At 36.9% G+C, this 25,470-nt stretch overlaps 1 protein-coding gene across 5 annotated transcripts in view; it reads right to left on the bottom strand.

The window, feature by feature from the left end:
• Window positions 1-24: 24 nt before the first annotated feature.
• Window positions 25-25,470, bottom strand: part of NFIA (nuclear factor I A) — a 418,929-nt gene continuing 393,483 nt past the window's right edge. For all 5 annotated transcript variants that reach the window (XM_070746027.1, XM_070746032.1, XM_070746029.1 and 2 more), the window contains one exon: window positions 25-7,951. In XM_070746027.1, coding sequence (XP_070602128.1) covers window positions 7,934-7,951 — 18 coding nt within the window. In that variant the 3' untranslated portion in view covers window positions 25-7,933. The remainder of the gene's footprint in view (window positions 7,952-25,470) is intronic.

The raw sequence follows: 25,470 nt of genomic DNA, 5'->3' as shown, positions 1-25,470 counted from the left end.
TAAACTGAAGAACAACAAAGCCTGTTAGCATTAGCAATTTTTTATTTTCCTTTTTTGTTGCATAGGAAATGCAGTACTTGCTTCCAGTAATTGTATTGTAATGTGAGAGGGTGGTAGCACTAATGGTTGAATACAAGAGTTAAACTAATCCACACCAGCTCAAAAAAAAATTCTGCAGATTTAGTTGAAAAGAATGGATGCCCACAGTGATTCTCAACCAATTTCAAATTTTCACAGAACACAGTAAACCTAAAATGGTAACTATGAGGATCAATACAAGGATACTAGAGGCACAAGGGACCCGATTCATAAAAAAGTGGAAACACAGAGATATTAAAACAAGGATTAAGTGAATTTCCAGCAAATCTTCACATGAGAATGCATTTTTACGTAAGATGGAAAACATCAAATATTTGATTGTTAGACCTGAGTAAGTGGACTGGTGAAAGGCTAACTGTACAAAGAAACCAAGGGCAGGTATAATATCATAGATATTTTTATTTGCAGAATATTTCCACTACCATATTTTGCAAGCTCGGGGGAGGGGAAAACCTGCTAAACCTTTTGGCTGCCTTTTTTCAGGAGAATGTGAAGGATTGCCTTCTTAGCTTTGTTAGTCTGCTCCATATTTGTTCTCTTTAAGATGACATTAACATAAAAGCTTTCCTCAACTTGAATGGCCATTCCCACCCTATTGCCACCTCTCCTGTCTATGCTATCCCATTCCTTAGATCTGGTCTCTTCCTAGTTTCTTCCTTTCTTTTGGAAATGAAAAAAAGGACTGATCCAAAGCATGGGTGAATCAAAATTGAGGACACCAACAATTTAGTTCAGGGATGGCTAACTTGGAGGCGGGGAGCCCGTCAGAGGATACTTCTGGTGTCTTGAACCTATGCCCAAATCATTCTGGCAGGATGTTCCATGAAATGGTGTTGTGAGTTCAGAAAAGAGCTGAAACACTAGCAAAGCCAGATATGAAACTCTCATGAACCAACAAAAGGCAAGCAACCAAGATTGGACCTATCATCCTTTTTAGAGTTACACTAGAAAAATCGGGTAGATTTGTCCCTTGTTTCCTCAATGTATTATGGGTTCTGTCTGGGCCTTGTCAATTAATGTCATGCCAGGAGCAAAAAGCTTGGCTTTACGGCATGTCTGCTTGCCATTAATATTGATTCTTTTCCCTCCCAGTTTTAATTTTTAATAATAACAGCAATAAATAAAATCAGGAAATTTAGGTTGGGCGCAAAGAGAAAGTATTGTCTAGTATGGATCAAATCAAACATCTCTGACATTGCGTTGTTATGGGAAAAAAAACTCTCTGCAAAATCTTACCTATTTCTCTATAGTCAATGGAACACTACTTTGCTCTGTGGAATGGTTCTCCAATCCAGTCTAGAGTGCATAAAAATGATCTCCTTAAATACTTATAATCTCACATTTTCCCTTGTCCGTGTCCTACGCTTTTAATATTTTCAAAGGATGGGACCAAGCTTTGCTCTGCCTTTCTGCAGTGCTCTGAGAGCTTTCAAATAAAAGCAGTATAATGAATTAACATCTTTTAAAGAAAAAGAAAGTTATACCATTTGGACTGAGAGGAAGAAAAAAAAAGAAATCCCAACCTGAATACCAAAATCCTATGTTAATTCCTGGTGACCACTCATGAATCGGGTCCAAAGTTTATACAGAATTTTGACAAAGAAAGAGAGAGAGAGAAAAAAAAACCTCAGCAGTAAATAGCTGTATGAGGTTTGATTTTACAGTTCTTACACATTTCTGTTAAATGACGAGATCTTTTGTGAAACAGGGTCAAGCATGGGTACCTGATTTAAACACTGTCCATTAGGAAAACACTTTCAACGTCAGTTCCAAGTTTGAGAATTGTCCCTTCCACTGAAGTCTTATGTTTGATTTTTTTTTTCTTCTGAGATAAGCGTTTAGAGTTCTTAGGCTGCTTAAGCAAAGAAAAGATACCACCAGGCATGGATTTCAAACCCCATACCTGCCCTCGAAAGTGAAGAATGTCCCCCACAAATAATACTGGATTGAATTTTAAGTTCAATATGTATTTCCAAAATACTGAAAACACCCAAAATCAAAGAAAAACAGAATTGTGTTCTCAGTGAAATATCTTTAAACCTATCTGACAAGAACCAAATCAGAGGGAAAAAAAGACTAACATAACTTTGAGTAATATTCATACAGCTCACTAAGCATTATGGAATAGCATGCATTAATATTGTTTGGTTATTTTACATCACCTATATCAGAAGGTTCTGACAGACAGCGAAGGCTACTGGTGTAGAAAAATCTTACTTCAGAAGAGCAATATAATACAGATTTCACAGGCACTACATTTTTAATATATCAGGTATTATGCTGGTTTTCTTATATTTCTTTCTGTCCTAAAGCTGGCATTTATAATAATGACCAAAAAGGCAAGGATTGAAGTAAACGGAAAGTAGATACCAAAGTTGATATATTTCTTTTTTTTTTCAGATTTATATTAGTGCATAGTTATCATGCAGATAAACACTGCTATGCAGTTACATTGTTGGAAAGCAGAGTGAATTGAGCCCAAGTTGTCACATTTTTTTGTAAATCATTTTGCCAGCCTATAATAGCACCATGTAATGGATTTGCATTAAACATTAAATTGATTTCAGAATTGGTGACACAGTATTCACTACAGTTAAGTGCTATGGAATAGCTTCAATGTTACCTGCTATATATCAAAGCAATTTTCATCCCACTGTTTTTTTTTTTAATTGGAACAAAATAAAAGGGAAATGTTACTCAATACTAATTTAGAGTATTGCACAGCCTTGGACTTGTTGATGGCATAGCCGGGTTTTACTGTCCAACAGTAATACATTTATTTATTCATTCATTCATTTGACTTTTATGCCACCCAATTCCCTAGGGACTCTGGGTGGCTTAATACATGCATTGACTTCAAGACAAAATTGGCTTCGTAAGCTTGAATTTAATGGAAACTTCGCCTGATAGGCAGAGTTTATTTCATGAGATTCTCCCCCCAATAGATTGAATGAAAGATAAGTTTATTTTAGGTGCCATTGAAGCTCTCCTTACATTTTCATCCCCATTTGTGGTTTGCAATGTTTGTTCTGTGGAGGCCTTCTACCAAAGTAAAACCATAAAAAGATATTTCCAGAGACACAATGCAAAGAATATATTGACATTTTTAAAAAAAAAAAAATCACAAGGAAAAAAAGAGATCAGTTTTATGTCATGTGTTTGAATGGTGTTCCCCCCCCGCCTTTTCTTTCATGTGTGTATGTATGTGTGTGCACACAGTAAATTTAATACTGTTACTACAAAACTAAAAACTAGGTGGAACAAAGAGAAGGCATTGAAAGAAAAGTAGGTAGAGGGATTTTTGCATATTCCTCTGGGCTGATTGAATTCTGCGAAGATGAAAAAAAAACACAAAACCCAGTTCTATTCCTTTACTTGTCAAGTTGAAAGAGAAGGCCGGAACCCCTCTTACAGAAAAGCTACACCCATGGCTGATGCCCTTCTCAAATCAAGACTTTCTAGCCACATTTGTCTCTACATCTTATCTTCATGAGCAAATATGGTCACTGTCTATGCTATCCTGGCATAACAGGAACAATAGTCCTACACTCTTGGAGAACATCAAGTTGGGAAAGATTGCATTGGGTTTCAAATATATATATATAAAACACAATGAATAAATAATGCAATATCTCGGGGTGTGTGCAGGATGACAATAAGCTAAGCCCTATTTTGGAAAAGGGATCAAGAGAATAAAACTTCGGTTAGTCCAGTCAATTCAAGGAAAGAATTGTTGTTTCTATTTGGGGTAAGGAGGAAAAAGGGATGGTTTTGGGGGCAATCTGGTCATTTTGAAAGAATGACATTGGGCAGAAAAGCTGTTTGTGCAAAGCATACAAAACAGTTTTGAATTGGGCAATGGGTGTGTTAATCTGATTCTGCAGCGTGTGATCCAGGATTATTTTTCTATTAAGGACTGCACACCCCATGCAGTTGTCTCCCCCTTCAGATCTACATTCTCCACTCTGCTTTGAGGAATAAAAGTCTGTTCTCTACAACTGAACAGATTCAAACTGCTGTTATTGCATGACAATAAGATGAAACAAATGTTAATTTAGTGTCTTTAATACTTTACAGCTTCTGTTGGTAAACACCCTTGATCACATACCTAATGTTTAAAGCCTTTAAAAACAGTTTGTTTCGTGTGATTCCAATCAGAATTCCCTAACTTTACCACCTTCAAACTTAATATGATAAAACACCTTCAAAAATACAGCATATCTGTAATGTCCATTTACAATGGTTTTTCAGTAGCCTATACTTCTCAAGCATAGGAATATGCTATACTATTGAGAGAAGGAAAAACAAACAAACAAACCTGTATTTAAATACATACAAAAAAAAAAAGGAAACAGGAAAGTTTTTAACTTAAATCCAGTTCCCAAAGGGGGGAAAAAAAGCAATTCTATGAATGCTGCCTTTATAACGAACAATCAGAATTTCACTAAGCTAATTTGACAGAAATTTTTCCTTATTTAAACAACATTACAAAAGTCCTGCATTATAAAATAGGGTAGAATAAATCAGTGTAATCAATAAAACTATACAACATACACATTACATAGCTTCTGAATGGGCAGCTTTGATTCTCTCTCTTTTCTGGCCATGACTATTACATGCTTACTAAAAACAACTATCTGCCCAAACTATTGCTTAGTTTGCTTTGTTTCTTTTTTCTTTTTAAAAAAGGGTGCAATTTTGTTGTATATACAACCAATTTACTGGTAATACCTTGGCTTAGAGCAAGGTTCCGACAAAATGTTTGTCTAGGCTTTTTTCCCCCTTCACTGTGAAGCACTGAAAGCTGCTAATTTTTTTATTTTTAGTGCACATATGTCTTAATAAGGTAATGCCCTGCTAAGTGCTATAAGGAAGGCAAAGGATGCTGGCTAGTGGATGTGATACCATAATACTAACAATCACACAATACAACAGAGCAAATGACTACTCAACCACTTATTTGACATATATGAAAAATCCAAAACATTTTTTTCCCCTTAAATAGAGAATAACCAGTAAACAATTTTCAGAACTTGGAAGTTTAAAAACGTGCATATAAAAATGGGCATTTCATACTTTTTATTGAATGGGGTTTGATTGCAATCTGCTAATAAAAATGGGTGTGGGATTTGAAGAAAACGGGAGGTGTTTTTTCTTTTTAAGGCTTGCTTGTGAAAGGAAGAATTGAAAAAAATGAAAAAACTGCTTGAAGCAGGGTCCAGCTTAGTGCTTCACAGTTTGACTGCTTCTCTAAGAAGAGCCCTTCCTGCGTGTGCATTCAAAAAAAAAAAATCACACACACACAAAAAAAGTACAAAGACAAACACCTAAAACACGCTGCTTCAAGTGCAGCACCGACTTTGGTCAAATTAAAAAAAAAAAAGACTTGAAAGAAAAATTAAGAATTGCTAAGCTTTTCTTCTACATGATATAAGCAGGTATTGCATATTTTCATATATCTGGGAAAAAATAATAAAAATAAAAACGAACAAAAGGAAGACTCCAACAAAAATGTAAAATGCAGCCACATCAAAAATACTGATATACTCTAGCATCTACAGATATCAGAATAGCACTGCCACTGACCGTACAGGACAAGAAAACACTACCCCTATCTGTGAAACAACTAACATTCTACTGTATTCTAAGATGCTGAAACTGACAATGGCGGACATAAAAGTCACATTTACAAAAAAGTGTCTCCAAATGCTTGACTAGGGGGGGGAAAATAACCCTTTTCAATAGAGGAACATGTGCAACAATTCCACAAATAATTGCTATCCAGGGCAAGGCACATTGATATGGAATTATTATTATTATTATTATTTTGTTTCGTGCAAATCAAGAAAACAAAACAAAACGAAAAAATAGTTTTAGGGAAAAGATGAGGAGCAAAGTGTCTTCCCAATAAATTCAGTTTACTTGATTGTATAGGACAGTAGTAGAAACCCTTCTTAAGGGCCGAACAAACATAGTTTAAAGGCAAGTGCCTGGATTAGGGATTACAATATTGTGTCTTAATGCACTCTACTTTACCCTACATTAACTATATAAAAATTAGTTACTAACACTAGAACATGCAGAGACTTTCTCTGATTAGCTAGATTTGCCAACCAGAACGTATATATATGTATAATATAGGAAACCTTCTTAAAGTTGCATGGAAAGCAAAAGGGTGCTCCGCTGTCTGATAGGAAAAAAAAAATCACTTGCATTTTTTTTGCTGTTTTTCCCCCCATTTTTTTCTTTTTTACATAAGATACAGGACATTTGGGGTCCAAACTTTTTTTGTTTTTAAGCAAGTGCCCTCACTTTGAACTGGCATAAAATATAAATCCACATTTTGCTTCTCTACTGATGCTTTTGCAGTCCAGAAAGAAAAGAAATAAAAGAAAAGAAAAGAAAGAGCCAGTTCAGGGACACAAGAGGCATTTTACCTTCTGGACAGCTATCTCTCTTATTATATTAAGGACCGCAATCCAATGCAGGCTACAAAAATGCTTAAATCTACTTTTTAAGCATGCTTTCCTCTACATTAAATTGTGGCTGAGATATTTTAAGAAGTGATATACCCTATATTGCCGGAAACATGTATGATTTGTCAGAATTGTCATATTCTATTATAATTGACTTTTAGCTTATATAAATGAACAGATATTATGATTTAATTTTAATTATGTGCTTTGAGAACAGAAAATAATTAGCATTTAATGAAGATAACATATTGTGGTAAAAGCACCATTAAAATTTGTGTGTGAATGTTTTAAATTTCCTTCAGTTTTAAAGGGATACAAGTTTAACAATAAAAAACATAAAAAGCAAAAATAGCTCCCCCCCCCTTTTTTTTCTTGCAAGGCTGTTTTTTACCCCAATAATTTAGAGTCCTGGGGTGGAAGGACTTGGAAAACAAAAATAGAATTTTCAACAATCTCTATCTTACAAAGATATTTAGCTATCGAATGAAATTGCACTTTTCTCAATTCAAAATTCGATTGTTTTGATTGATTCCTGTCAGTTTCTATCAAAACAGACCAACTTCCCCATTTCCATATGAATTTCATGTCATTGTTGAAAATTGTCAAAAATGTTTCATGTTAAGTGCAGCATTTAATTTTTCTTCTTTTTTGTTTGACCTGTAGTAGGTTGATGGTTTATATTTCTTTGCCACTTGAGTGGAAAACCAACCTGTCAATAACCATCTTATGATTCATGTCATATATTGAATTGCTGATTGCAAAATTTAAAAAAAAATCCTGATATGTTACAGAAAAAAACATGCCCCACGACTGTCTTGTAAGCTCCATACTGAAGAACTCAGCTACTATAAAGTTATTTATGTGTAGCTCTTCGGATCTCTCAATAAGTCTCACACTCGTTTGGGAAATTAATCAGTAAAAATACTGTAAAACAGTTTGGTGCTGTATGGAAAGGGTTAGAATAGCAAGTCAGTAAGTAGTCAGCAGGCTCGCTCTGCTACCCAATGTCCCTAATTCTTACACTACCACTTGAAACACTTCAAAAATATGAAGCTCAAACATTTCCAGCACCATATGAGAAATTACGTCGGTCACTAAGGTGTTCTTTAAAAAAAAACTTCAAACCAAACCAAAACCCCAACCCTCAAACTCCCTCCTCCCCCCACAATATTACGGCTTTTGATGCTCAATCATAATGTTTGCCGTCTCTGAATAAGAGTAGTTGTTTGCTGACAATCTCTCTCTGCTCCCCTTCCATGGACGTGAAGTAACAACACTGTTTTGTGGCTGCTTCCATGTTACAGAGTTGGAACGGGGGTCAGGTGGTCTGTCTGCTGGATGGTGGGAAGCTGTGAGTTTTATCCCAGGTACCAGGACTACAAAGAAGACAAAAGGAAACAGAATTATTGGTCTGCGAGAGAATTCTAACATAAATTCATTGACACGGAGGGAAACTCTGCAAAAAGAAAACCGAGAACCATTAATTTCACTGTTTCAATGCTATAATATGAGACATATCTGATCAGATTAAAACTGTGCACCGTCTCTTATTTATCTGTCTAATTTACTAAAAATTGGGAAATGAACAATACTGAATGGACATATCAATATGTAGTATGACAGCACAGGGTATACTTAACAACTGCATACCCACAACTCATTAAAAAAGCCTTAAGGGGAGAGGATAAAGGAGTAGCACAAGAACACCTAATTTTTGCCTTAAGGGGAGAAGATAAAGGAGTGGCCTTAAGGGGAGAGGATAAAGGCCTTTAGGGGAGTGGATAAAGGAGTAGCACAAGAACACCTAATTTTTGCAGGGGTTTCCCATTGTTAGAGGTTTCTCAAATTGTTAATACCATCACAGAATAGCTTGACATAATTGACTAATAATTCTTCCTCAATATACTTCCCTTGACCTTTTTTATCAGAGTCTAAACAAAGCAATATGCTCTTGCAAGTGTTATCAATGTTCACATTTATTTAGGATATATTTTGAACAAAATATTATTTAAGTATGGCATTGCATTTATTTTCCTATAATTATAATAAACATTAATTACTATAAGAGTTCAAGTCTAATATCCACTTATAAGCATGTTAAGGCACAGCCACTTTGCCTTGGCTAATAGCTGTTCTAATCTTGTCACCTTGTAGGGAGATGTAGGGACCAGATCATCATCAGAGCATAGAAATTTAATAAATGAATATAAAATAAATAAATAAATGAAATGTATATAAAAAGAACTCTTTGCGATAAAAGTTTCTATTTTAATTATCTGGTTTACACATACAGCAGTACCTCTAGATACGAGCTGCTCCACATGCGAGTATTCCAAGTTACGAGCCGCGATGCGAGTGAAATTTCTGTTCGACACCCGAGCTCAAATTCGGGATACGAGCTGAGTTTCCACTAGGTGGCGCAAGAATCTCCTTGCTTCCAGTTATCTCAGCGCAAAAAACAAAGTCTAAAGGCATTCGTTCGAGATGTGAGTTGATCGACTTATGAGCTCGGGTCTGGAACGAATTAAACTCGTATGTCGAGGTGCCACTGTATACATTTTGCACTAAAAGTCTATGAAACAAAAGGTGCAGAATTGCGTAAAGCATCTTAAATTCAGCTTCAAATTAAAACATGGAAGACAAGTCCTAAATTAAGTAACAATTGTTTCTGATCTATACTAAATCTACAATCAATTGTTCTATTACAGTAAACAAAAAAAATTATGCTATAATATAAAAAACAATTATTGACAAGTTCAGAATAGGCTTTAGTCTCAATAGCTTCATTATAAGACATACAGGTTTACTGATGCTGAGTTAATTTATGAATGAGAATCTAATTATCTCATCATGAATTATGATATTATACATTTCAAAATAACAAAGCCATGGAAAGTTTTGAGACAGATTTTGTAATTTTGAGACTTCTATCACTTTGGAATCAGCCGATCTGGACAGTTTCACGTTCATTAAAGTAATAAGTGATGAATGGTGGCTTACCAATAGCTAGAACTCTGTTGCTTTTAAAAATCTCTTGTTGGCGACAATAGTGACAAGGGTAACATGCCAGCAAATGTGCAAATAAATGCTTTTCCCAATAGCAATAATCATAACTGCCTGCTGTTGCAGTAAACAAAGTGAAGAAGGGCACCATAAAATTTGTAAACAGTATAAATATGGTTCCAAATAGGAACAGGATGTGATTTTGTCTTGAATCCAGTAGCTAAAAGGCATGATGAAAAAACTAATTTTTACCGATGGGAAAATAAACCACTATTAACCGATGGGAAAATAAACCACCGTTAACCACAGCCTTACTCTGGTTTCAAATAAACTGGCATAAATTGAAACAGCTTCAAACATCAGATGACATCAGACAAATCCAGAGCTGATATTGAACTTCTTTGAAATCTTGGTGAAGATATATCCTTCAGAACAGCATTGTTCTCCGGGACCGTCTTCTGCTGCACGAATCCCAGCGACCAGTTAGGCCCCACAGAGTTGGCCTTCTCCGGGTCCCGTCAACTAAACAATGTTGTTTGGCGGGACCCAGGGGAAGAGCCTTCTCTGTGGCGGCCCCGACCCTCTGGAACCAACTCTCCCTGGATATCAGAGTTGCCCCCACCCTCCTTGCCTTTCGTAAGCTTCTTAAAACCCACCTCTGTCATCAGGCATGGGGGAATTGAGATATTCCCTTCCCCCTAGGCTTATAAAATTTATGCATGGTATGCCTGTATGTATAATTGGTTCGTTAAATTGGGGTTTTAAAAATTACTTTTAATATTAGATTTGTTTACATTGTCTATTTACTGTTGTTAGCCACCCCGAGTCTGCGGAGAGGGGCAGCATACAAATCTAATAAATAAAATAAGTAAATAAATAAATTGATTGATGGGAAAAATGAGTAAAAACCAAAGGATATTTTCTTCAGGGAACATTTTAGAAGTGGGACATCCCGAAATATATTCTTTTCATTCTGAGTGAGATTGAGAAAACAGCTTACTTGTGGAGAATAGAGATGTAACATGTAAACTACTAAATAACATGCGTATTTAAAAGTTGGCATTGGTGTCAAGTTGTAGACTGTAGGCAGTCTAATGTAGCAAAGCTACACAATGATAGCATCCCTATATGGAAATGGCTTACTGAAAAACCAGTTTTCATACATTTCATTGAAAGCATTTGTAGCATCCAATTGGGTCTATGGTACTAGAATGGCATCCAACACTGAAACAGATTATCTTTTTCTTTAAAGCAGATTTGGAGTTGTAAATGGAGGAGAAAAAATTGCTGGAACAGAGGTCTGGATGATTAGCGTTTTCAATTGTCTTTTTCACCACATTAAGTCCCAAATAGCTGACATAGGATTTTATAAGACTCTACTCCAGTGGGTAAGACTGAACTGAATTATAGTCTAAGATCATCAACTGTACATAGACCTCCCTATTCTTTAATACAGGTTTTTTTCCTACCTAATGTCCATTTTACATTTGTTGAATTTCTGAACGACACATCGCAAGCACAAAACACACTGAACTTGTACCACTTGATTTTAAGAACAACAATAATTTATATGGATGCATTATCAATAATTTAAAAACTCATGCTTTCCCTGCAGGAGACAATACTTTTTAGAGATGAAAGCTGATTTTCAATTGTTACTGAGTCCACCAAGCAACCAAAATTGTACACGACAAAAAATGGGAAAAGATGGCTGGATTAAAGAATATGGTTTAAGCATTGGCAGAAGGTTATGACGATATATTAAACAAGCATTGTTTTATTTAAAATATTTCCCTGTAAAAGGGAAACTTTTGTTAATATGTATACTTTAGAGTTCTTTTTTACTTAACTGCTTAGTTTTCTGGACATCTACAAAGTTAATATGTTTGCATCTGCTATTGCTTCGCAGCATTCTTCATAAGTCAGATTGAAATTGGCCGAGACTGAATAGAAATCTATTTGTTTTGGAACTTTTTACACAAAATTTTCCTTGGGTGATTAAGGATTAATTCATTATTTTGACGCAGATGTTAGCAGCCAGATTAGTGTTAACATATTTTGAGAAAATTAATTCACTCAGTAAAGAGTAGTTAAATAAATGTCTAGTTTCGTAAATATGCTCTGTGTGAATTATGGTTTATGGTGTTGCCATCAGGAAAGTATTACACTTAAATACTTGGTACTAAATATGTTTTAATTTAAATTACCTTCATCTTCAAATAAGGGTCCTTCCTAAATGAACCCAAGGTTTGTTTAAATACTTAAATATCTCCATGGTATGTGTCTGTGCCACCTGCAAGAACTCCCTTATGGAGCAGAACAAGCATTTTTATCAATGCCCCATCAAGGCAAAAAGTTGGACAACTTTCCAATTGTTAGGCAAACTTACAGTCCAAACTTTCCTATCAAGAGGCTAAACCCTGCCATCCGGCTTGATTATGGATCTAATATAATGTTTACTTTAGAAGCTTTAAATAATTGATAGGGCTACTTAAATTTGGTCTGAGTACTTAGTTGCTGAAAAGTAGTATAGTGATTTGATTCTGAATCTGGACATCAATATGCCTGGGATCACTTAGGAACATGCGGTAAAAGACTTAAACTTAATTTACACTTCCTGAAGGCAGCCTGTATACACAGCCCCTCTTTTTTAGTGATACACAATCCACATTCTGGACAGCAGGAGGTGCCCTTTTCCATGCCACATTTTTCCTCCTCTGCTACTCACAGCATAACTTTTTTTTAAAGAGTTCTGCAGTGCTTCTGCCCTCCTTAAAAAAAAAAAGAGGGCAAAACTTTCTTTGCCCATCTTACTATTCAGTGTGTGCCTTGCAGACAAGGTTACCCCAGAGCAGCTCTGTAATCCTTCACTGAAATAGGCTTTATTGATTGCTCTGGTCTATTGTTCCCTTTTCAAGTCCCCAAGTTCAAGTTCATCCTGGTGTTACATCATGTCTGGTTGCTAGGAGCAACCAGACAGACCCAGACGTGACTATCATTAGCAAGAAACACACGGCTCTCCTCCCACCAACCTTCCAGGGGCTCTGACGTAGCAGGCCCACTGCAAACACATTGAAGTATTTATTCAGCCTAATTTATGACCTACCCAGAAAGCAAGACCCCCGCTCCAAAACCCAATGCAGTTGTATATTTAATTAATCGGCCTCTCTCTGGCACTTGGGAAAGTTAGACAAAGGGCTAATTATTGTGTTGCACACACCCCTCCACACACACACACTTTCCTTTGGCTAGGGGGTGCGTGGAGAGAGGGTTTGAGGGGAGGAGTTGACTATTTGCATGGGAAAGAAAACTTAGAAGGCTCATGCCAATCCAACCCGTCTCCCCATAACACCTTTCCCCCTCTCTTTTGCCCCACTGACACTTCATGAAATACTTAGCTGCTCCAGGGAATTGGGGGAGGAGGAAGAGGAGGACGAGAAGAAAAAAAGCCCTGATGTGAATGTAACTCCCTCAGAGTTGGTATTCAGTAACACAAATCAACTCGTGACATGTTTAAATTTAAATGCTAACCACACACTCCGAGAGTTACTTTAAAGGTTAGTTTTTAATCAATAGAAGTTGCTGACTCGGGAGTTTTGAGCGGGCGCACTGCAGCTCTTTGTCCCTTTGTCGAAGCCTTAAGGCTTTCAAACTTTTTCTTTCTTTTTTAAAGATGATTTTTAGCAGAGATTTGCAGACAGAGTGCTATTGTGTTCTTGGCAGGCAACATGTCAATAAAGGCACACAGAGTCGGCCTGCACTGGAGGTGTCAATGTGACACCTTGCAGGCACCAATCACACCTGAGACAACAGGGGAACAACGTTAACTCTTTGCGGATCAAATCAGATGGCAGGACTGTTTGGTTACAATCCCAATTACGACAACCCAATTACACGCAGGCTTCTGGAAATGTCAGTGTCATATCTGCTCACGTGCTTCTATTAGATTCAACCCATGTATCTTTAACAACATCTCTCAAGCTAATAACAACAAATTAATTAATAATTAATCAAAGTAGTATTTCTGCAGGATTCTCTTTTTCTTTTGGCGTTGTCTTTTTTTTCCTTCTCACTTTCCTTTTGGACCCAAAGTTTACATGCACATATCAAAGGTCCTTTTGATAAACTTTCATTGTTAGGGAAACAAAGTTTAAAAAGGTGGGTGCTTGTGGTGTACCAAGAGATCTACATTTAAATTCCATGAAATTTGCAATTATTTGGGTCAGTGTTCCCTCTAATTTTTTTGGGGGGGTGGGCGGAAAAGTATAGTGTCTGAGCGGCAGTCCCTTTGGGACTGGGCGGCACAGAAATAATAAATAAACAAACAAACAAACAAACAAATAAAAAACCCACCCTGTTTTGCCTCAGAGAATTTTAAAATAAAATACTGTACTGTGTGTCTATAACAGTGAGCTCATAATAGGGCAACTCTATCAATATCAAAATGCCACTTAAATAGTTGAGCTAGTTTCAAACTAGATTTTGATTTTCTTTCTCTCTTCCTTACTCCCATTCTTTTTCTTTCTCTTTTCCTTCCTCTCTTTTTTCTATCTGTTTCTCTCTCTTCCTCTCTCTCTCTCTCTCCTTCCCTCTCACTCTTTCCCTCTCGGCTTCTGGGCAGGTTTGGAGAACTCTGAGTTGATGATGATTTTTAAGTGAGCGATTGCTCACTGCTCAGCTTAGAGGCAACTATGATTTGGGTGTAATATACAGCTGCAATCAAAGTTCATTTTTTTAAAAAAATGCCACTATATCTTTTTAAATCTGTTTTTATTAGCTATTCTCAGGAACTGCCCTAATCTATACCTGCTCTTAGAAACCCTTTTGTATCGGATACTCCCAGGATGCTGCCTGAGCTGGCAACGCAGACATTTTGTCTGCCTGCACCCGGAGCTCCTGCAAATCTGTGCAGTCCATAAAATGGATTTCACCGCCCTTTCCCAAATGTTCAAGGTGAAACATCAAAAAGAATTCTGCAGCCCAGTACAAGATCTTAGCTTTCCTTTCTCCAGTCAAATGAAGAAGTAATCTCATCATGTTCAAAAGTGCTGACTAAGGATTTAATAAAGTGCCTGCAGATGTGTGTCATCTCTAAGGTATTCAACTCATGTAATGCAAAACAGTTCTTCACTGAATGCACTTATAAAATTCCATTTAACCATTGCTGAGCTCTGTTTTAATGTCCTCTAAGGAGTATTAGCATACTCCCCCCTCCTTAATTTACAGCACAATGAAAGTTGAGACCCTATGCAGTACTGCCAGGATCCTAAAATCGTCACAGTTGTAAGATTTTATGAACCATAAACAATATCTTTTGGACTGAATCCTAAGCAGAAAAGTCTGAAATGGCAGTACCATTACTTGGAGAATGTCAGCTTATATCTAATGCTGATAGGAAAGAAAACTTCTATGAAGACAAGAAATTCAAATAAAGTTTAAGAATCACCTATTGATAGATATTAAGAAAATATCTATTTTTCTGGCACGTTTTGGCTGTGCTAGCAGCATAGAAAATACTTCAAAAGATAATTAAAGTCATATTTAACATCACCACCTTTTTCTGTTTGGCTAAAACTCCAGTCAAGCTCTGTCAAAAAATTTTTTATCAGTACATTTTATAAAGGTACTGTCAGGGGAAAAACTGTGGGGGCCTTCTGCTGCACGAATCCCAGCGACCAGTTAGGTCCCACAGAGTGGGTCTTCTCCGGGTCCCGTCAACCAAACAATGTCGCTTGGCGGGACCCAGAGGAAGAGCCTTCTCTGTGGCGGCCCCGACCCTCTGGAACCAACTCCCCCCAGAGATTAGAATTGCCCCCACCCTCCTTGCCTTTCGTAAGCTGCTTAAAACCCACCTCTGCCGCCACGCATGGGGGAACTAAGATACACTTTCCCCCTAGGCCCTTACAATTTTATGCATGGTATGTTTTTATATAATGGGTTTTTAACTGTTTTTTAGTATTGGATTTTGTTGTACTGTTTTACTGCTGTTGTTAGCCCCCCCAAGTCTGCGGAGAGGGGCGGCATACAAATCCAATAAATAAATTTAAAATTTTTAAGAGCAAAAATAAATATTGTGGAAGTTAATATGAAATCCAGAACTGGGTGTGACAAGTTTGTCTTCCTTCTCAAAGCAAAATGCGTTATTTGAGGGCATGAATACATGTATTATTTATTTATTTATTATTTGATTTCTATGCCGCCGTTCTAGAAGCGACTCAGGGCGGCAGGTTAGAAAGAGACCACTGGCAGTTTATTACAGGTATATTCCATTCTCTCTTCAAAATATATTAGTGGTGTACTGGTTTTTCACCCTCTCCCATATTTTGCTCCATCAAATAATGCTGAAAAGCAGATTAGACTGAAAAATAGATAGTTCACAGCAACCAAGATTTATACAAAAACCCGAGTTTCTCCAGGCATTTTGCTTATTGCGCTGCAACATCAGAGTATTGATGTAAACAATGTGATGTACGCTAGGTTACATTTATTGGTGACTTTGGTTCTGAACGTCTTTCAACAATTGGAACATCTGTTCTTTAAGTACAACGGCTATAACTGGCTTCAGTAACTCACACCCTGATTGCTACTCAGCTGGACTATAGCAAAATGTTATTCATGGGATTGCTTTTGGAGGCAAGTTGAAAGATGCAGGTGTTATCAAAGAGAGCAGTCACAAGTCCATTCATTTAGAATTATACCTATACCTACTAACGGACTTTTCTAGATACAAACCGAGTGTTCAAGATTTTTTTGCCTCTTCTCATGAACCATTTTCCACTTACAAACCCTCACTTCTCTCTCTGCTGCTGCGAACAATGGCCAAAACAAGTGCTTTTAAGTTTGCAGGCTCTGATGATCGCATGGGAACTAGAGCAAGGCCTCCGCCGCCCCATCTCGCTGAAAATCTCCTCTCGCCCACTGCTTCCTCCGCTCGTTGCTTCTTTTTTTTTAAGCCTTAAATTTTGGATTTTCCTAATACGTTTGCATGCATTATTCGCTTTTACATTGATTCCTATGGCAAAATTGCTTCTTCTTACGAACTTTTCTACTTAAGAACCTGGTCACGGAACGAATTAAGTTCTTAAGTAGAGATACCACTATATTAAATTTACTGTAGATATTCCTGGAAACTTTCAGACAATGTCTTACTCAGAAATAGATTTGCTCTCTGGACTGGTCACCCAGAGAGGGCTTCCCATAACTCAGCCCCATTTGTGAGGGTCCCAAGTAAACAAATGAACGAATAAACAAAATAACTACTTTAGCTCATAGTACTTTCAATGAATTAGCATTGAACTGTATTATTCTATGAATTTTCAGTTATAGCTAGTTTAGATTGAACTGCAGAGTTTTAAAAAAAAAATTTTGATTTTCTTTCTTTTAGGCATATTGTAAAATTTGTATAGCAGTTATTTCTGTGGGTTCTAGGCTTCTGAACATTAAGCAGAACTAGCAGCTAATCCAGAAAGTTTGCCATTTGCAAAATATAATTCAAAAGAAAGAATTCCTTATTCCTGAAAACAGAAGACTTAGTTCAGAATGTGGCTTAACAATAATATAGCCACAGTGAAAGTAATATAATACAAAATAATCAGTGATAAACCTTTAAATGTAATACAAGTAAGCAAGACAGATTGCCAGTTTGAATATGATGCATACATTAAGGATAAGAATACATGATCTAAATTAGATCTATTGAAAAAATAAGTTTCACCTTCTTTTGCTTCCAAGGGAAAAAAATGATGGTATATTTTTTTTAAAGAAGGAGATTGATGTTCTTATTTTTGTAACGGCTTTGAAGGAAAAAAAATCATCTTTCTGAATATGGTAATGAAAAGTTTTATTTATTATCCCATTTGTTTCAAATTAACATCCTCAACTTTCAAGGTCACACACACATTCAAAGCCAGACACAAATTTAGACTTTGCTAATGGAGAGGAAGGAAGTATACAAAGAAAAGGGAAAGTAGTGAAGCAAGAAAGAGAAAGAAACAATCCCATTCTCATGTTATTATAAGAGGGTAGCATAGTACATAGATCAGAAGGTTTAAAAAAAAGTACAAACCCCCACTGTACACAAAGCACAGGAAAATGTGAAGGGGGGGGAATAAAGAGAAAAACTAAAAGCAGCTTAGGGATGTGTTAACTCTGCCATTCTGTCGGCTTAAAGAGTATTTTATGCTTGATCAACAGCTCCCCTTTATTATACTTTTCTTTCATTCATTCAAGACATCAAAGCAGCGAACCACCAGTGTACCTGATCTACTCGAAGAACTAGTAAGGGTGTTCTAAAGAAATGGGAAGATTGGAAGCCAGACACCCCTGCAGACAAGCTAGTTCAAAGGGAGTATCTCAACAATGATTACATTTTGTAAATCTTTTTTTCCCAGGAAAGGCAGCTTATTTCCTGCTTTTTCATGAAAAGAAAAATAGATTGTACCCATTAAAGTAAGCCTGTGAAATGAAAGTTACTTGAGAACAGAAGTACAGCAAGAAGATTAAGTGCAAGGGAAGATTCGGTCTTTTAGAGGAGTCCAAAGTGTTGCATCCTATATTATAATATTAGGCACAAAATTCCCGTACAGTAATATAATTCTTTCACCATTCTAAAAACACACAACTAATTGGATTGCTTCCTGCTCATATTAGACATTAGCATTAAAAAAATTAGACTAGTATTCTTACCTTAAATTGTAGTATATCCAATGCAGGTTTTAATTATTTATATTGGTTTCTCCATTGGAAAGTTTACATGGATTTGATGCATGGTAAACTAGTTTAGTTTAGTTTAGTTTATTTAGATTTGTATGCCGCCCCTCTCTGAAGACACGGGGCGGCTAACAACAATAAAAAACAATGTAACAAATCTAATATTAAAAAGTAATCTAAAAAACCCCAATTTAAGAGACCAATCATACCAACAAACAAACCATGTATAAATTCTATAAGCCTAGGGGGAAGGGAGAAAAAATGTTCAATTCCCCCATGCCTGACAACAGAGGTGGGTTTTAAGGAGCTTGCCAAAGGCAAGGAGAGTGGGGGCAACTCTGATATCTGGGGGGAGCTGGTTCCAGAGGGTCGGGGCCGCCACAGAGAAGGCTCTTCTCCTGGGTCCCGCCAAATGACATTGTTTAGTCGACGGGACCTGGAGAAGGCCAACTCTGTGGGACCTAACCGGTCGCTGGGATTCGTGCGGCAGGAGGCGGTCCCGGAGATATTCTGGTCCGATGCCATGAAGGGCTTTATATGTCATAACCAACACTTTGAATTGTGACCGGAAACTGATCGGCAACCAATGCAGACTGCGGAGTGTTGGAGTAACATGGGCATGCCTTGGGAAGCCCATGATTGCTCTCGCAGCTACATTCTGCACGATCTGAAGTTTCCGAACACTTTTCAAAGGTAGCCCCATGTAGAGAGCATTACAGTAGTCGAGCCTCGAGGTGATGAGGGCATGAGTGACTGTGAGCAGTGAGTCCCGGTCCAGATAGGGCCGCAACTAGAATTTCCATTAAATTGGAAAGGAGAAAATGTGCTAGTATTGAGTGGTATTGTGGATCCATTCTCCTGTTTGATGAAAAGCTACACATGTAGTCTTCCTCTGAATGAGACAAAAGGATCCACAAAAAATAGAAGACACTATTAAATATGTGTCTTGATCGACCATTCATAATGTACAGAGGGAAAAGGAGGATAGAAAATTAACACTCTTTGATATGACAGTAGCTACTATAAGCCTGCATTTATGAATCTTGGACTTAAAAAGTGTCTTAGGCAAAAATGCTCATTTAAAATATTATAATTTTCATAGTTTGAATCAAAAGAATTGATTCAAACTAAAATGTGGCATACTAGTGATAAATAACATAACACTCCGGTCGGATTCCCCTTCCCGTCGCTACTGGTGTGCTGCACACACAGCTTCACTTTTCCTGTGTGTACATGTGCGTGTCCCATCGTGTTTTTGCTTTTGCGCATGTGCAGAAAGCAAAATCTTGTGAAGGGATGCATGCGAGAGATTTTGGCAAATTCTTTTCTTTCTGTACATGCACAGAAGAAAAAAACCCGCTGAAATCTCACACACATGCGCGTCCCCACACAAGATTTTGCTTCATGTGCATGCGCAGAAACAAAAACACACTGGGATGTGCGCACGCACAGGAGAAGTGAAGTGGTGCATGCAACGCAACTGCTGCACGAATCCCAGCGACCGATTAGGTCCCACAGAGTTGGCCTTCTCCGGGTCCCATCGACTAAACAATGTCGTCTGGCGGGTCCCAGGGGAAGAGCCTTCTCTGTGGCGGCCCCGACTCTCTGGAACCAGCTCCCCCCGGAGATTAGAACTGCCCCCATCCTCCTTGCCTTCTGTAAACTCCTTAAAACTCACCCTCTCCCGGGCCTATACAATTTATGTATGGTATGTCTGGTTTAATAATGGGTTTTTAAAGTTTTTTAAATTTATTAGATTTGTTGTGAATTGTTTTATTATATGTTGTGAGCCGCCCCGAGTCTACGGAGAGGGGCGGCATACAAATCTAATAAATAAATAAATAAACAAACAAACAAACAAACAAACAAACAAACAAACAAACAAACAAACAAACTTTTGCTACCAGTGCACCGCCCTTACTGGTAGCAACCCGATAATGATAACACTTCATTCTAAACTCCGGTTGCAGTTTAAGTTGTAGTTTGCATTGTCATCTATCTAACTTTTACAAGAATGAAGAGGAAAAAATTATCTGGCCTTAGGTCTTTCTGAACATTTGTGCTACAGAGTCAACTCTTTTTCTCTTTATCTGGCTAACACCAGATAAACACTGGCACACATTCATAAGTTGAGATATAAACTGCATACAATTCTCCCTGGGAGACTACAGCTATTCTTCATTTACATGTGATCTCCCTCAAACTCCTCTTGTGCTAGCTTGTGCTGTTTCCAGGGTTCACAAAAGGAATGTTCTGCAGTTACAGCCTACAGTCCTTTCTCAGCCATCTGAGACCCTAAGGCACAAACTTAAAGCTGGAGCATTCAGTTTTCTCATAACTGAAGAAGAGAGTAGGTCAGGAGTCCCCCAAACGTTTGGACCTCAGGGACCACCAAGGTCATAATTTTAAATTGTACGGACCATCAAATTCATAATTTTAAATCCCACAGACCCTAATTTATAATTTTAAGTCCCGCAGACCATTAATATGAATTTTTTAAAAAGATAAATACATTTGTAAAACAATGATCAGAGAACTTCCATTTTATTAATATGAAGTGCACCTATTTAAAATAACAAAGTTATAAATGCTTATTTAATCATAACAAAATCTTTAAAGGTTGTTTAATTGTAACAAATTTTTTAAAGTTAGCGTAATTATTACAAAACAATTGAAGGGGGGCTTTTGCACAGGTTCAACTTGTCCATCAGGTGCAGCCCTATCTTGACCAGGAGGCTCTCTGCACAGTCACTCACACCCTCATCACCTGTCGTCTTGACTATTGCAATGTGCTCTACATGGGGCTACCCTTGAAGAGTGTTCAGAGACTTCATCTGGTGCAAAATGCAGTGGTGTGTACCCATGTTACTCCATCTCTACGTGAGCTGCATTGGTTGCCAGTTACTCTCCGAACCCAATTCAAGGTGTTGGCTATCACCTTTAAAGCCCTAAATGGCTCAGGGCCAGACTATTTATGGGACAGCCTCTTCCCTCATTGCGGCCAGTAAGGGCCCACAGTCAGTCTCCTCCAGGTCCCGTCCGCCAAACAATGGTGGTTGGTGGGATTTCGGGGAACAGCCTTCACTGTGGCGGCTCCAACCCTATGGAATCAACTGTCCCCAGAGATACTCCCTACCAATTTTACGGAAAGCCGTTAAGACCTGGCTTTTGCGGCAGGCCTGGAATTAGATTAACTGCTGTGTGTGTATGGTTCTTTTAAAGTTATTGTTTATCATTATTACTGTTTTTATTATGTATTCGTGATTGTATTTTAATATTATTGTATTTATCGCATTTGTTAGTCCCTCTGAGTCCGCTTTGGAATGAGCAACATATAAATACAAGAAATAAATGAATAAATGAATAAATAAATGAATAAATAAATGAATAAATAACAGATAGAATAATATATTCTACTATTCTTTTCTAAATGGTTGCTAAATACAATTAATACTTTCAAATAATTGGGGGGTTAGTTGCTTCTCTCCATCTGGTCTCTCACCCACTTGTTGGACTTGGGAAGAGTTGAATATCTTAGCCAAAAAACCAGAAAGCAAGTCTCAAAGTATGCATTGCTGCAGAAAGCTTGCATTTTCTTACAATCAGCAGTTTTGAAAGCGGCAGAATAAGAGTATCACCTTCAACGAAGGGAAGGGGATGGCATCATTCCCATGACAATATTGATGCAAAGCAATGTAGATTTAATTGGAAGTGATAGTAAATATATCTCTTCTTCAAATTAAAGTAAATAAATACTGCCATATACTTGGGCCTGTGTCCCTTAGACTAATATGTTTCCTGTAATGGCCCTGCTTAATATTATCTTGTGAGGATGGTAGGATTATGAACAAAAAAAGAAGCAGAAACAAACCAGATGCAATTACAACTTTTTCATTTTTAGAGGACAACTAAGGAATATTTTAGATGTAAGCCTCAAAGTTATTTTGTGGCCCTGAACTGCATGGACAAAAACAATGTTAAACTGCAGCCAAGTCAGTGTGCAAGAGTTGCCTGCTCCTGCTACCAAGTGTAAACATACATGGAAATATCTGGAGGTTAGGTAAAGATTCCCACGCACAAGCATGCTAGCAATTTCCAGCTCTAGGGGTGGTGCTCATCTCTGCTTCTAAGTTGAGGAGCCAGTGCTGTCCAAAGATGTCTCTGTAGTCATGTGGCTGGCATGATTAAATGCTGAAGGTGCACAGAGCGCTGTTACCTTCCCACCAAAGTGTTCCCTATTTTTCTACTTGCATTTTTTACATGCTTTCAAACCGCTAGGTTGGCGGAAGCTGGGGCAAGTAATGGTAGTTCACCTTGTTACACGGCGCTAGGGATTTGAACTATTGAACTGCCAACCTTCTGATCAACAAGCTCAACATTTTAGCCACTGAGCCACCACATTCCTTAATCTGGAGGTTAGTTCTAATCTGGAGGTTAGGACTACGCAAATCTTTTTAAATGCATTCTAAAATATACTGCAAACCACACAAAAAATCTCTCGAATCTTTAAAGCAACTGCATCTTTTTTATACGCTTGAGTAGCTGCTTTTGAAGCTTTTGCAGGATATCTCTGAATACACATGTATAACCAGTTTCAAGTAGAATATGATAGAAACCATGATTTAGTTCACCCATTGCTTATTTATAATATGCTGCAATATGTATGTAACAAACTTTTGCATGCTCTCTAAATGGCTTCACTATTCTCTTTTCCTATTATCATTGTCACTTCATGAACAAGTGATTTCAAGTGCATCTCTTTTAATGAATACATTTTGCAAAGATACAGCATTCAGGCCTCACGGTAGTTTTAAAAAATGAAATAGTATGTTGTATTAAAAGAGCTTGAGAAAAAGCATGATTTGACAGCCTTAAGGGGGGGGGGGAATAGGACTGTGATAAAATGTTTTCTTTATAAATAAGCAATATGGGGGGAGGGGGGAAATCAATGGAAAAATGATGCCACAGTCCCAAGTAGTGAAATCACAATAGTTGGGTTTATAGATATTTTATATTGTCCACTTGTTTTATCTCATTTTTATCTGGGTTTTTTTGCTTGAACATTTTGATTGATGAAAATGTGGAATATATACAAAAAAATAACCAAGAGGGTTCAGCAGTGTTATACTGCTAAATACATGAATGACACCACTTTTAACACTTCTTGCATTTGTAATCCTGCCAAGCCTTGCTTGCCCCCAATAGCTGTGTACTCCCAGAAAGTCTTTGAAATATGTCAATTCAGCAAAAGTTGTCATGAAAGCCAAGTATCAGCTGGAAGAAAAATAACACCATAAAAGTGTTAATGCAGCTGCCATTGATGTACAATTATGGCAATCTGGATTGTCATGGCTAATACTTCTAAAAATAATTTAAACAAACAATGCTAATATAAAAATCAAATCTCATAATTATATCAAAATACTTTTTATGACACAGGACTACCTTGAATGTACAAGGAGCCTGGAAAAAGGGTTCCATTTGTTGTTCTTATATATAAAACAAAACAATATGTGCAGTGGTGCTTGAAAATTTGTGAACCCATTTGAATTTTCAATATTTCTGCATAAATACGATCTATAATTCTCTTCAATAAATAAATAAATAAACAAGTCTAATGTTTTTGACTTACTGAGTTTCTTCATCTAGTTTTAAAAACCTGAGCATTTAAAAACTACCACTGTATTTTGTGAAGGCTTTTTGATAGGAGATGTTTATGACCTCTGGGGTTTTGTGGCATATCATAAATGCTTGTGATGTTTTGGGTTTTTAAAAATAATGGACACAATAAGAATGTTTCCATTTTCAATTTGGGATTAAGTTAAATATGTTTTATTGTATTTCTTGCTTAGAACAAAAGCCTTTACAACATGTTTAGGTTATTTTTGTAAACAGCCGAAAAATGGGGATGAGGGATTCCCTTTAAGCATAAAATTATCTTTTGCTTTATTTACAATATAATTTCCTTTGAGCATAAAATTAAATTGCATTTTATTTCACTGCTTCTAACTGGATGAAGGCCATGTGATTAGTCCAAACATTTATGATTTGTGAGTCCAACATTCCCAACCTATTTAATTTTGTCTAGATAGCAGTAACATGAAAAGTTTTCAGAGATATCTATATTTATGCATATATGTTTCACATAAAATGCAGTGAGCTTTTGACCTGAATAGAAATGGCTACAGAAAATCAATCCACTGTCTCTTGTTTCAAAAGGGAATTCTGGCTGGAATTTCCTTGGACAAAATGAAAAGATTTTTGTGCTAGAATAGAATTAAAATGATAATTGACCCAGCATTGTAATTCAACTTGTTAATAAACTGCCAACTGTTCTAAAACACAATATATTTCTTTACATTCTACTATAGCTTCAACATTTTATTAAAAACCAGATTCTAATTATGTGCTTTGTTCTAATATGTAGGCTATTAGTCAAGAGTTTAATAATGTTGTTACTAAGATCTATATCTTATCAATATGTGGGTCTTTGAAAATCAATAAATGGAATATTCATTTAGCATTCACTGTACTTCACAATATTGAAATAAAATGTTGTATTTTATAGTTTTGTAACTGAAATTTGATATATAAGATTTTGTGATCACTCCATCCCATTGCATACACCAGCTGGTAAGAAGTGACCCGAGCCTGATCAAGTGGGACTTATCACATTCCCATTAATTGGTTGCCTCCACATATTTCACTTTTATTTAATAATGAAGACTTGAACACAAGAAAGTGATTTCAAGTTAGAAGGCACAGAGTACTAATCAAAGAAATTAATTAATTTGAGCCCCATTAAGATCATGTAAGTACTTAACTGTATAGTTAAAGGGAATTTAGGCGCACACAATTTCTTTTGCATTTTGCTGTCTTCATCTCTTGCAATCGAGAGATGGCATACTATGCTCCCAAATTTTCCATTTTTTGCCCTAGACAAATTGCTTGAGTAATGTGACTCCTTACTCAGGGAAGATAAATGCTTTGGAATGGTTCAAAAATAATAAATATGGCTGCCACAACAGTGTTTTTACAAGATTAGTTGTTAGGCTATAACTACACTTGTGGTTTCTGCTTGCCAGGAAAATGGGTATTTTGACCTTTGTCCTTATGATGAAACATGAAAGTTGCACAGTTTGCTTTACAATTTATTCCGAAGCGGACTAAAAGAGCTAATTTC

This window comes from Erythrolamprus reginae, chromosome 3, assembly GCF_031021105.1.
Source record: "Erythrolamprus reginae isolate rEryReg1 chromosome 3, rEryReg1.hap1, whole genome shotgun sequence".
In the NCBI taxonomy this organism is placed as follows: Eukaryota; Metazoa; Chordata; class Lepidosauria; order Squamata; family Dipsadidae; genus Erythrolamprus; species Erythrolamprus reginae.
Note: the sequence above shows the minus strand (reverse complement) of the source record. Positions and strands in the feature narration are given on the sequence as shown.